The sequence below is a fragment of the Toxotes jaculatrix genome, chromosome 15 (genome assembly GCF_017976425.1).
Source record: "Toxotes jaculatrix isolate fToxJac2 chromosome 15, fToxJac2.pri, whole genome shotgun sequence".
NCBI lineage: Eukaryota > Metazoa > Chordata > Actinopteri > Toxotidae > Toxotes > Toxotes jaculatrix.
The window spans coordinates 14,733,378-14,747,662 of NC_054408.1; the positions used below are offsets into that span (position 1 = coordinate 14,733,378).

At 41.2% G+C, this 14,285-nt stretch overlaps 1 protein-coding gene across 1 annotated transcript; it reads left to right on the plus strand.

Annotated features, from left to right (window-relative positions):
- The first annotated feature begins 280 nt into the window (after nucleotides 1–280).
- On the plus strand, nucleotides 281–13,691 carry tmem198a (transmembrane protein 198a). Its single transcript, XM_041057476.1, has 6 exons — nucleotides 281–419; nucleotides 4,885–5,123; nucleotides 5,757–5,969; nucleotides 7,747–7,870; nucleotides 11,985–12,286; nucleotides 13,074–13,691. Exons 1-6 carry the CDS (start codon nucleotides 281–283, stop codon nucleotides 13,224–13,226), a joined length of 1,170 nt encoding a protein of 389 aa, XP_040913410.1. The 3' UTR covers nucleotides 13,227–13,691.
- The last annotated feature ends 594 nt before the right edge of the window (nucleotides 13,692–14,285 follow it).

Sequence of the window (14,285 nt, forward strand, 5' to 3'; positions counted from 1 at the left end):
CAGCATTCACTGCTGAGTACTTACAACGAGCAATCAATAATCACTCTCTCCTCTCTCTTTTGTCTGTCTCTCTCTCTCTCTCTCTCTCTCTCTCTCTCTCCTTCCCCTCTCTCCATCACTTTCTTTCTATGCCTCCCCTTTGCAGGTAGACACGTCTCCATGGGTGAGGCCCACTGATCCAAACAACCCTACACACCCTCTTTATCCCTCACCCGTGCCCTCCTCTGTTCCTCTAAACACTGCCACCACCACCACCCCACCCTCCTTCACTTCAGTCATCATGACTTCTACCAGCCAGCTGTTTGGCTTGGCGGAGGTGGGGCTGAGGTGCGACCAGGAGATTGAGAGGAGATACGAGATCGTGCCCTCAGTGGTCTGCTCGATGTGCTGCCTCTTTGGAATCATCTACTGCTTCTTTGGTAAGTGTAGTCAGAGCTGTGCTCATAAGTCCTTAGCTGCTGCTAAAATGTATCTAAAAATTTCTCATGCATTAAATGGGATCACTGAAAAATGTGACTTTATAAAAAGCCTGGAAATGCTTTTACTGTGTTCTCATATAAATTATGAGCCTGGTGCCTAGGTGACATGTTTTTGTGCCTGTCATTGCCTGCTGAAAAGAACTAATCACCATCAGTTAAGACTGCTGGCATCACAGAGGTCCTCTGTGTCTTTTCATCCGAGTTCTGTTCTGCAGCAACAAGTGCCTTTTTATTCCACTGTGACAGTCACACTGCTGTCATAAGTTAACATTTAACATTAGCTTGACAGAATGATGTCAAATGTATGCACATCATTCACCAATAACTATCCCGATGTTTTTACCTACTGTACACTGCTTTGATTTTGAAACTATTCATTTACATAAACACAAAACTGGTGATCCTGAGCATTAAATAGTTGATCCAAAGGGGAAAAATGTGGCGATTTCTTCTCCATATATGCAAGTGCTGGGAAATTATTGGAAAATTCTAAAAACATGTAGCCAAAAACCCCTGAAATCTCTGTTGTTGATCACATTTCTGTCTTTTTAGTTAATTCTGTTCTGCTGGTGCAGGATATTATTGATTTAAGAGAAGCACAGAGTGGTTCTCTTATTCCTACAGATCAAGCTACTGGCATTGCTATAACATACAGTATTTCGTTTAATGAATAATTTGAACTACACTGTAGTAAACTCGTGGTTTCAGACTCATGTTTTCTTAAATGAAAACCTTGCATCTCCATTAGCCGACAGCCTCCTCCAAATTGCTGTCATCATAAAAAAAGATTGGACTGCCTGCTGTCTTTTAAAGAAAAAAACACTTTATCTTCTGCTGTTGATTGTTTGTTTCTTACATCTAAATGTTGCAGCAGCACTGCTGAAAGAAAAAAGAAGCACAAGTACAAGTAATCAAAAGTACCAGGCCAAGCTGGCAGTGGACCCCTTGATCTGTTTCTTTTTCTTTTTTAATTCCTCTGTGCCATCAAATGCCTGCACTCATACTGTGTGCATGCATCCATTTATATGTTAAGACACAATCTCTTTACTTGTGCTTTTGTTTTTTGCCCCGAGAGTGACTGCATTTGATTGCATCACAAGTATTAAGGGCTCATCCTAATGAGTTTGGATGTAAAGTCATTACAGCGAAGCGCAATCAATATATAATTAGAGAGAGTTCTGCTGTGATGGTTACAGGCTTTCTACATTAGGGTTGTTTGTGTTGGTAAAAAAATGATGGGTTGAAAATTGTATCTCCACTTGAATAGTGAGCAGGAACAGTTCATAAACGCACTCAAATAATGACATTGTATTTATGAAGTCTGGTACATTTCTGTCCAAAGGTACAATTAATTTCTGTGTATTGCCTTGGGTCAGCTTACGGGCATGTATAATTATTTACTTGCAGCAGTTTTCAAAGTTAAAGTGGCAGAGGCAGAGATTTTCATCTTGCTGTCTTTATGCGAGTTAATGATGGTTTTGTAAGTAGCTGTAGGAATGCAGGCACACAAGATCAGGTGCATGCTAATCACTTTTTCTTTTTTTTGCCATTTTTTTCCCAGACTGTAGACATCAGCTCTTTTCTAATTGAACTGTCAATGTCACAGTGGCACGGTATGGGTATGCATCAGTAACTACTTGACCAACAGGACGTGCTACAATACTACTGAGTTGATTTGCAAACAAGAGTATGACATACACTGTAGAGCATGGCATACATCAACCCACAGGAGCAGGCAGAAATGTGTTCAGTTAAACCTTAACCTCAAACTATACAAAGGCACTTTGTCTGCATTTAATACAGCATATTTCTCTGATGAATCCATTAATCTTTTGTTGGATTTCTTTCCCACTGCTAAAGTTTATAGACTTGTATATAAACTATAATATAGCCTATAAAATCACAGCTTGCACAGTTTAGGTTCTTGACTGATTTACCTTGAATGCCAGTCACACAAACCACAAAACTCTGCCATATGCAGTAAGAATGTCAAAGAAAATCGACAAAGGATGGTTTAAAATAAACAAATAAAATAAAAAGCAATATTACATAAAACTCCCATTACATGAAACACATTTTTAGGAAAATAGCAACAGGTTTGCTATGTATTTATTTATTTATTTATTTATTTATTTGGATGAATGTTGATGTATGTTGAGGCTGTGCGCTTGTGGTCCTGAAATAAAATTATTGGGTGGATTAATAATATAGAGAGAATTTTGCTATTCGTAACACTAGTAGGACAGAAAATGTCAAGTTTGCCCTCAGGGTTTTGTCAGACAAAGGACCATACTTTGAATATACTTTATCAGCTTCAGCTGCTGCGCTAACATTAGCATGCTAACATTAGAATCCTTTAATTTAGCGAGGTGATTGTCATCCTGTTAATGTTTTCTCAATTAATAACAGCTCCTAAACTCTCTAGTTGACAAAAACTTCAAAGTTAGACTCACACACATCAAAAAGGTTGTTTCATACATGCTGCCAAAAAAAATTAATAGCAAAGTATCACATGACAAGACAAGACATCAAAAGCAGAATGGCATCAATTACTTCAAATACCTTAGCTCCTCAGTCCATCGCCATCTGGTGTCTGTTTGCCTCTTTGTTTGACAGCAGATTCTGAGAAAAAGAGAAAAAGATGAAGAGGTGCATTTTCTCTCTCAGTGCCAGATGTTGCTTTATAAACAAACAAAATCACTGTTCTGCAAATGAGACACAATGCATATTGCTGATGTGTCTCAGAAACCCCACAGTCACATTTGAATGATTTGAGGAAAAAGACATTTCTGCTGGTTATCAGCAGGAAAATTGTTTCTCTCCGCTGATAGATGCCTCTTGCCCTGAAAATTTTGGTTTAGTTCCACAGTCTCGGAAATAAAAGGTTAGCTGTCACTTATTTGATCCAGAAATACAAAGTTGAAGCAGAAAAGATTGAGTGATGTTATAGAAACAAGATGGATGAGGCAAAAGAGAGAAGAAGGGGGAGAGGGAGAGAGAGAGAGAGAGAGAGAGAGAGAGAGAGAGAGAGAGAGAGAGAAGAGCTGAATAAAGCCAGAGTGAACAGATGGGATGGAGGGTTTGATGGCTGGGGGAAAAGTAAGGGAAGCAGCAAGGAACAAAAGAGGGAGTAGAAGGGATAAGCAGAGGAGTGGAGCAGTGGAACAATGGGTGAGTGAAAGGACTGAGAGGAGAGGCGAGGGAAGGGTGGTTGACGGAAAAAGTGGACAATGAACATGGACCCGAAGCTTAGGAGCAGTCAAGGAGAGTTGTGATATTTCAAAATTGATTGGTGGACGCCATCGGGTATGGAAAAACAGTGTTGGGAATTTGTGATGGTTGCTGACCAAACAAATGTTCAGGTGGCTGTGGATGCTTTGGAAATGCTCTAGTTACTCCATGTCCGATTTGCATTCATTCAGGCATTCTTCTACAGAAGAAGAGCAAATAGCTGTGAAGAATACAGAGGCTTTCACTTCACTTTAAGGCATGGTGTTTGAAAGATATCTAGGAAAACACTCAAAAAAAAAAAAGCTACAAGAAGTGTATCAAATGAATGAGGTATGGTCATAAGGGAGGAGCATGGATGGTGGGTCGGATGAGAGGAAGAGTATTGTTCGGCTCAGCTGTGCAATGCCTGATTACACAAAGATAACAATCTGATCTTGGTTCCCCCCCGAGACACAGTCCAGTCAGAGAAAGAATCAAGGATGTACAGAGAAAAAATAAAGGGAGACGCAGACTTTCATAAACACAGAAGCAGGGGCCAAGGAGATTTTAACTGTTGATAAATTGAGCTTTTAATGCTTTGAAGTAGTTTTTCATTTTTCAGCAAATTAAAATGGAAATAAATTGGTGAGAGAGAGAAAGAGAGAGAAAGCTAAGAAGGAGAGACAAGATGATGGGGGGAAAAAAGAAATGGGAATGAGCGCAGCTGTTCTTTTAAGCAGGCCTGTGGACTAATGAATGTGGATGACCTTTTATAATATGATGATTATCATATTTTAAAACACTTCCATAAGGGTTTTACAGAGTGAGTTTATCGGCTCACATCCTCGGAAATGAGGAAATGCCTCTGTGTGAGTGCACATACCCACCACAGGAAGACGGCTCTCCATTGTTTTTGGTGTTAATTATGCATCCTCCCTGTAGTAGTTTATCTTTTAAATATAATAACACCATTTTAAGAACCTTTTACAAAGCAAACACAAAACCTGCCTTTAATCATCAGACTGAATGGAGACAACAGTACGATGTATTCATGAAACAAAAATAAAATCTTTTTTTTGTTTCTTTTTTTTTTTTTTAAATTGATGTGCCTGGCTTTTGTGTACATGCACTGGTTCTTTACCATTTGTATGCCTGTGATGGCCTCACAGCAGTCTGTTTCCCATCTCTCCTCCAGGCTATCGATGCTTCAAGGCCGTGTTGTTCCTCACAGGCCTAATGTTTGGCTCTGTGGTCATCTTCATGCTGTGCTACAAGGAGAGAGTGATGGACACTCAGCTGAGCGTAGAGGCCTCAGTCGGCATCGGCCTGGGCATCGGGACCCTGTGTGGCCTAGTGACCATGCTGGTTCGCAGTGTGGGACTGTTTATGGTGGGCCTGCTGCTTGGCTTGCTGGTTGGAGTGGCTTCACTGGTGGTAAGAGACACATTTGGTTTATTTTTATACATTTGCAGTATCCCAAAGTAAATAACATGTACAACGAGCTCCTTAAGATAAATGATGAAACCACAGAGTAGTTATAGTAATAGATCACTTTTTCCTGTGTTCATGCAAATAAACTCAATGAGCAAAGCATTGTACTGTTATCACAGGAAAGTCTTGTTGAGCCAGAAAGTAGCATGTGTGGTTATGATTGTGTATAAATTAGTTTGGTTTGTAGGAGGATGTCAACAAGTAGACATTTCTGATGTGGGAAACTCATTTGTAAATCTGCTCAGTAACAATGTAAAAATATCTAAAGGATTTGACTTTTTTATCATGTTTGCACAGCTTTTACTCTGACTAGGGTTTGAAAAACATCGGCGAGCTATGAACGATTTGCATGTCAAAGTTCACCACGGCTAAACTGTAGGCAAACACTCAGCATGGATTTACCTTTCTTAACGATTCCATTCGAATAAATCTGATTTCACACACATTTTTGCTGGCATAAATGCTGATGTGACCAGGCCCCAATTCAAGAAAATGCAACATAAAAAAATACCAACTGCCAAAGTCAAATTAACCCCACTTCCCTCATCTGCCGCTCTCTCTCTCCCCTTCTCTAAGGTCATGGAGGAGTTCTACCACCCCAAAACAGTATGGGTTCCTCTGGGTATCCTCCTGGGTTCTGGGACATTATTTGCAGTCCTCACCCTTCAGTGGCAGTGCTGCTTCGTCACTTTCTCCACCGCCACCTTCGGCTCCGCCATCATCACTGTCACCGTGGATTATTTCATAGAGCTGTTTGCCTTGGTGCACTATGTCTATGAGAGACTCAAGGTAGGCTCATCTGTGTGTGTGTGTGTGTGTTTGTCTGTTTCTGCGTAAATGGTTAGTGACAGAAAGAGAAAGAGAGAGAGAGAGAGAGAGAAGATGCTATTCATTTATTTAAAATCACCTTGAGGAGGACTGGAGCAGCTAATGTTAGGAACGCTGTTGCGGTGCGCTCCGTGCTCTCAGAGTCCGTTTATTGCGGGAATACTAGGCTACAATTTTATTTCGTCTCATTTTTCTGTTTAAAAAATCCGACATTGCATGGACAGAGCAGCTCCGTCAGTAAGCGGCTGCGTCCTCGGCCGTTTCTTGCTCGGAGTCAGTTCAGCTGCTTTTCCAGTCCGCTGCTCAGTTCCCGCTGCCTGTATCCGCTAACAAAGAAAAGCTGTGCACACACACCTGTGTCTTATCAGGTGTTCAGTTAGTTCTGGTAGGTGCGCACGCAACCTCTCTCACACACGCACACTTAGACACACACACAGTCACCCTGTGACATCAGCGATGTTGGCGTCTGTGTGTGTTCGTGAGAGAGAATGAGAGACCTACAGACAGTTGGACAGACTGACAGATAAAACCTTTTGATATTGACCACTTTTATAAGGCAGCCAACAGCAGCGATTTTAGACTCTTCACCTTGGTTTTCTGTCTACAAAACCTGGCCTGGAGCTCGGGGTGTGCCTGCAGGTTGTAATTAAGAGAGAAGAGAGGGTCAATAGTTTATCCGCGAACATGGAGCTCTGTGCATTTAAATTGTTAGTGAACGAGGGACAGGCTGAGTTGAGGGTGGGTGAGATGGATAAAACTAAAACAGACTAACTGACAAGAACACTGGGGAACAACGAGACGTAGATACACAAGGTAATAGACAACAGGTGAAACCAATTATTGCGAGGCAATCACAAAAAGAGGGAAACTCGACAAAGACAGGAAGTAGATTAAGAGAAGATACACAAGGGCTACGACTTCAAAATAAAACAGGAAATACACAACCAAAACTCAAACACCCAAAACAAGAGTAGCTTGACTAAAGAAATACAACAGGAACTACTAACAGAACTAAAGAAACTTAAAAAAGAGCCCAGAAGCTCCAAATGTCCACAAAAGAGTTCAAAAAGCAAACCAAAGTATTCAGAAAGCACGTTTTTATTTGCCCTGACAGAGGGGAGACGATGAGCTCTAGTCAGAAATGCATTACGACTAAACCCACACATTTCCGCGTGTAGACGCTCAGCAGCTTGCTGGAGCAGTTGTGGTTTAACATTTAATTTGGTTCAGAGGTTTCCAAATGAAACGCTCAGATCCAGAGGAGAAAGTATTACATTTGAGGTGGTTTCATATTCAGAAGTAGTATTTTGCATGCAAACAAGCAGATTTATTCATATTAGTCTTTTTGGTATTTCATCACGCACTGTGCTGTCATACCAAGAATGTACATGAGAACTTTTAAGACATATTGAGAAACTGTTTTTTTTCTTAATTCATTTATTTACAGGATTAGTGTACATCAATAAACGTTTCTGTAAATGCACCAGTTACCAAAAGCCTAATTTATGCAGTCACATGCGAGATGTTATGCGGCCTCCATATAACATCAACAACATGGCAACAAAATAGATAAAATTACAGATAAAAACGATGAAAAGAAGAGTTAGTCAGTGAAATTAATACAAAAATAGAGAGCATTCAAAATAATGATTATGTTAATACCAAGGAGTTTTAAAAAATAATAAAAGTAATAGCAACATCAGCAGTTGTTGTAAAATTGCAGTTGTAATCTTTGCAGGTGGCGCCTAAGAAGCCAGTGTGCTGGTTTACTTGGGTCATCTTGGGGGTGTGGCCTGTCCTGGCCTTTCTCGGAGTGCTGATCCAATGGAAAGTCACTGCAGAGGGATTTTCCCACACAGAGGGTGAGTAATGCTGCTGCACACACACATGCACATCCAGACTCGTTTTACCAGGTTCAAGGGCCAATTTAGGACACAGGAACAATATTTCCCAACCTTTTTGGCTTGTGACCATTTTAAAAAAATAAGCCATGTCTGTTTGCAACCCTTATCACCTGTTGCATAGTTCTGCTGGTTGTGATCTGTTGAACACCATGATTATTTTTCATTGATTTGTTTATTTGTTCAGGTCTTTTTTAGAGAGCTGAAGCAGTAGAATTACCCAGTAAGAATACGGAACACACCAAGATATTTTGAAATAGCAGATATGTTCCATTGTTTTTATTGTATATTGAACTAAAACATGATGTTTGACAAAAGAAATTAATAAATAAAACACCAAAGTATGTACAACCAGAAAAGAACAACAGATTAGTTTCCCTTACAGAACACTATACTCTAACACAGTGGCAATTAGTTATTATCCAAAAACACATATTTTCTACAGTTCATGTACTGGAAACAAGGCTGTGGTGTCAAATATAGACTCTTGCAAGCAGAATAGGACGAATAAAGGAACTTTACCAGAATTTCTTGTCAGAGACAGGCTTATTCAGCATTTTGAAGTCAGCCCAAAAAAAGCAAACTGTTGCTGATCACAGGCAGATTTGCAGAAACAGGGACAGGGACAGGATACACGCAGGTAAATACAGGTTCAGGTACAGATGCAGAGAAGAGTGTTTGGAAAGGACGGATATGTGGTAACAATTGACAGTGTTGACAGGAAACAACTGCCAAAGCCTACTGGGTGCCAATGAGGGAAGCAGGTATGCAGGTGGGCGTGGAGGTCATATGAAGTAGAAAGGCAGAAACACATCAGGGACATTTTCTGGACAAAGGGAATGTCAAGTTTGAAAAAAAAAATCCATTAAAAACTCAGGTGCCTTCAGAAAGTGAGAATGTCTGAGAAAGGAACAGAACACGTCCACACGACATGTCACAACACCAGCCAAGACTTTGATCTCTTCCTTGGTGCTTAGTTTAAAAAAATAATCATCATAAAGGCTTATTAAAATGCACAAAAGCCACAGTCAGACACAGCTTCTGCACCAACCTGGAGCTTGTGAATCCACGAAGGACATGCACAGAAATGGCTGATTCACAAAAAGAGTTCCTCACCGTGTCACCGCTGCTCTAGCTTTATGGTAATGTAGGCCATAGCCAACAAGCTTCAGGCAAGAGGAACACTGGTGCAGACTTCTTGAAGAGCTGTTGATCATAGCTGGCAGGGAGGGATCATCTACAAGGTCTGTTTTGCAGCCTCAATTTGTGGTTTAGTTTGGTGTTAAGGGTGAACGTTTACGTATCTTGGATAATGCTGCTTATTTTAACTAATTTTACAGTATATGACAGTGACTGCAAATGAAGGAGGACTGTGTCACTTTAACACAACATCACTGGTGCTGTTTTAGAATTTGATTTAAAGTCTAGTCTTGGACACTTTGTGTAGTTCACAGAACAGTGATGAGACTCATTTCAGTATTGATCCCACCAAGGCCACTACAAGCTGGTCTGACAGATCCATCCTGCATCTCTTAAATGGGCAGTTTCATTGCTTTAGAAAACATAACAGGAACAGTGTGTGTGGGTCTGTGTGTGTGTGTGTGTGTGTGTGTTTGAGTATGTGTGAGGGAGAGACTAAATACACTAACATTAGCGTTGTCAACAGAATGTGTTATTGACGGAAACAGCATCGGTTCTGAAAGCAACCACAACACAGATGGCAAGATCACACACACACACATAATACAGACAGAGACAGTTATATACTGGGACATACTCACACAATAGCTACAGGAAAGATGAAACACACACATCTCATTCACTTATACGCACACACATACACACATAAACTCTTACAGTTGCTGGCATATGACGTGCAGATTTATACAGCATCTTAGAAAAAGTCACACATGGCCTCAAATAATGAGATTAAACAGCAGGCTGCCAGGGCTTCCACTCAGAGGGTGTGGGCAAAGATATAGAGGAAGCTTTTTAGTGCTGTTTTTAAAAATGTGCGGTTCCGTGTGTGGGGAAAAAAGCACTAGAACGAGATAGAGACATGAAGGAAGTGTGGGTAGACTAAAAACTGTCTAAGAAAGGAAATAGATTCCTTAAAATTCAAAGAACGCTGCTTTGTTAAAGTACAAAAGTTCCTAAAAATCCTTCCTTATCTACATGATTAAAAACTAGATCAGTGTGTATTCTTGAAATCTGCACAGCAATTTCCCTCTCCACACCTGTCACCTCACAGAGAATAAACACTGTCCACACAGAAGGATAAATAGAAAGAACAAAAGTTCATGAACATACTGAAGTAACAAAGAATAATAGTGAAAAAATGAAAAAACAAAGAAAAAAACGAGAACAAAAACATGTTTGCTTTTCTGTATGTGCTGTGCGTGTGTTGCATGCTTGTTGCCGTAGATACGGCCTATGGCTTGTGACTGGCAAGATGAATGAAAGAAAAAAAGCTCTAGCAAGAGAACTTTGAATGTTTTTGCAGTTCCTGCTGGTTGGTGATAAGAGTTTTTTGCATTACTTTTATACCCCTTTTAATTAAGCTATACAGTAAATCATAAAAAAAATCACTTGCAAGTGAACCCCAGTCAGTGTGTTTATCTTTAACTTCTGAAAGTGCCCTTTTATGGTGACAAACACTGTATTGACAAAGAAAGGAGGATGGGGAATGATGTGGGGGAGTAAAGAGGGAGCAGGTGTACTGAGGGGGGAAGGGCAGGGTGAGGGTGAAAAACTGGGGCACGATGGGTAAGCGGAGCACCCAAGTAGAGCAGTGAGGAAATTCATCTGTCTGTCAGCTGATTGAATAGCATGCAGGACATGAATGAATTAGCTTGCACGTTTTGCTCGTCTCTCTGTCTTTTCATTTTTTTCCTGCCTGTGTGGGCAATGATAAAACACAGATACACAACTGTACTTCTATACTTGGACCCTCACTGACATAATGCATAAGTAGCCCTTGATGCTAATCCCAGCCCTTACCCTAACTGGAATCTAAACCCTCAGATAGCCTTTTAAGGAAGTGGGGACTTGCCAAAATGTCCTCAGTCCCAAGGTTGAAAGCTCAAATTGGCCCTCACAAAGACAAACCAGAGCATGCACACACACACACACACACACACACACACACACACACACACACACACACACACACACACACACACACACACACACACACACACACACACACACACACACACACACACACACACACAGTAGCATGTGGCCAGAGGGGCCTGAGGTGGGGTGAGCTGAGGAGAAGAAAAGGGGGGTATCATTAAGCAGTTTCCCTGGCAGATGGTGCCTCGTTAGCTGTCTGCCCACACAAAGTAACAACAATAGACCTCATATCACTTCCACACCCACCCATTCACATACACACACAATAACTGTGATGCATACAGTAAATCTTGTCATCATGAAATTCAGCAGGGTCCTCGCATTTATGGCAACATTTTGACCTCACATAATGAACAGGAAACATATCCCTGACTGAACACACTGCACTGCATATTAAACCAATGAATTAAAATACATACGAACATACACTCCCAAATCTAATCATATGGGTAATCAATGGACAGCTAGACAGGATGGATTTTGGACATCCTTTGCTGGGAAGGGTGTGAAAATAACACGAACACACTCACCCACTCACAATATGTCAGGAGACTGAGCAGCTCAGTACGAGTACATGCAGCGAGGGAAATTATCCGTCTGCCATCTGACTGAATAGGATGAAGGAAATGAGGAAATGGACATCACTTTTTGCAGCCTGTACTTCCAAGAAGCCCCCTGGGAATAGTTCACCAGCAATCAGTAATTAAAAGCTAATTAAAAATACTCAAAAGGAGTCTCATCTGATTGGATGTGTCTCTTGTTTTTCTTGTTAGTCTCAGTGATTTTGAAAGTGTCCTTTCCTCTTGACTTAATCAGTTACTTTTGTTTCTAAATGAAAGCTTTCATCATTGTCCTCGCACTCCCTCATGACTATCCATTATTCTCTTTCTCTCCTTCTTTCCACATATTATCACAACTCTGTTCTCTCCATCTCCAGTGGTTTTGAGTCGGCAGCAACGGAGGGTCCAGCTCATGCGCATCCGGCAACGGGAAGAAAGGCTAAAAAAGGAGAGGGAGAACAAGAAGAAGAAAAAACGACAGAACCAGAAGACCAGCCACAAGCAAAAAGCCCACACCCATCACCACCACCACCAGCAGTATCACCACCCGGCGGCATCCCACCCGCATCACCAAGTCCAGAGCTCTCAGCCTCCTAAAGTCCCTCCTCCTCAGACTGAGCCAGGCTACCACCGCAAGGCCAACCCTAAAAGACGCTTTGATGGAGATGTGCTGTCACCGGTGAGATGCAATAGCCTCTTTATTCTTGAGATTGTGGCTACATAGGTCAAAATCTCATACTTTCAAAACATATTTCAAGAAATAACGAAGCTCGTAAGGTAGTAATAGTATTCAGTGTTTATATTTGTTTTAATCAATTTCTTTTTTCATATTTCATTTTTTATTCAGTGTTACATTGGATGGAATAGTCAGGAAATACACTAATTTTTTATGCCAAGAGTTGAATGAGAGGATTGACACGTAGTTTGTTCAAAATGAGGTTGGAGCCAACAGCAGGTTAGCTAAGCTTAGCATGAAGACTGGAAGCAGCAAGCCAGACCCCGGTTAAAGGTAACAAAGGTAAAATTTGCATGTCCAGTCTTAACTGAGGCTTGTGTGTGGGACTATTTCTGGCGCAGGAGCAGTGACTTCCTAAAGTCTTGTTGTCTCAGTGAGCCAGCAGAAAGTCATTGCTCCCAGCCAAGAAACTGGCCCGCACACAAGCATTGGCAAAATCACAAACTGTTTTTTTTTTACACTTTAAACAAACAAGGCATACATTTATGAAATAATTAGAGGTTCTGGTGGGTGGATTTGTTACCTTTGGACAGAGCCAGGCAAGTTGTTTCTGGTAGCTAAGCTAAGCTAAGCTAACCTTCAGCTAGCTTCAGTTTCATATTAAACGGGCAGAAATGAGAGTGGTAATGATCTTCTTATCTAAATCTTGGCCAGAAAGCAAATTAGAAACTAGAAATACACGTTCACTAAAGATTCCTATGTCAACCCTGTATTGTCTGTCTGTCCACAGAGCTACATCAGGAGTTTCAGGGACAGACAGACGGACAGACGGGCGTACTCCCACAGTCGAATGATGAGCCGCACCCGGATGGCTGAACTCGACTATGACTGCGGCTCTCAAGTGCCCCTCACGGCCCCCAGCGGACCCCAAGTTCGCATCTGAAGCAGCAAAATGCACAAATCCACACACAATCGCACAATCACATAAATCTACTTCAAAACTCTTTGTAACAGTTAGGGATAGAAAACCTAACCTTACTGTGCCAACCTAATCAACTGCCTATCCCAGGATCAACTCAGTCTCAAAGTCTATGTCTCACACTGGTTTTTGTGTATTTGTTAGGTCGGTTTGGTCCTGTTTTGCTCTTTGTTAATGTCAAGACAAAAGGAGCCAGAACTGATTGTTTTTGAAGGCGAACTGATCTCAGACATCATGAGTCATCACATACTTTACCTGGCTCTTCCGTTACTGCTCTCATTTGGACAACATCGGAAAAACCTGGACCTGTCCTGTGGAGAATTTTGATTCAAAGACGTATTTTGGTTGCTTCAAGCAATAAGAAGTAATATCCAGTGGGACTGCAGAAGGAGGAAAAAAATCAAAACACTAATTTCTCCACAAGAGGCTGTGCCATTTAAGATAAAAACGTGTCACATGGCATTCATGGAGTCAAGATAAGGAATGATTTGCTTTAAGGATTCCATTCCTAGAGCACTCAGAGGAAAATGACAGAAAAACAACACAAAACAACCCTAGCACAGAAAGGCAGCTCTTCTTCATCATTTTCTACATTGAAAGGTCATCGTGTATAGCAAGGTGCTCATGAAATCAGCCTGTTATTTTCACTGACAGCCTATGAATCCAGACAAAGCAGCGCAAGACTTCAGCTGCTTCAAAATGCAGAAATGGGGCCGGTTTTAGGCGTGCACTGCATTAAGCAGCTCACACCGAACACAGTTTTTCTGTCATTTCTCCGGTGAACACTTCACGTGTCATTGCCTACATTTTTGCCATTTTCCAAGCAGAAAGAAGTGCTAGATCTCGTCACTTCCCTTGTGCCCTCAGTCGCCTGTTATGCGACTGTTAACTGTTATAACTACGACTCTGAGCAGGAGACACATCCATACCTCCCCTCTTTTTCCCTCTTTCCCTGAAAGCTACTGTGTGTAATTCTGTTTGTTGACATGCTTCTAAGTGCTCTCATGTCCCCTTTCCTCCTCT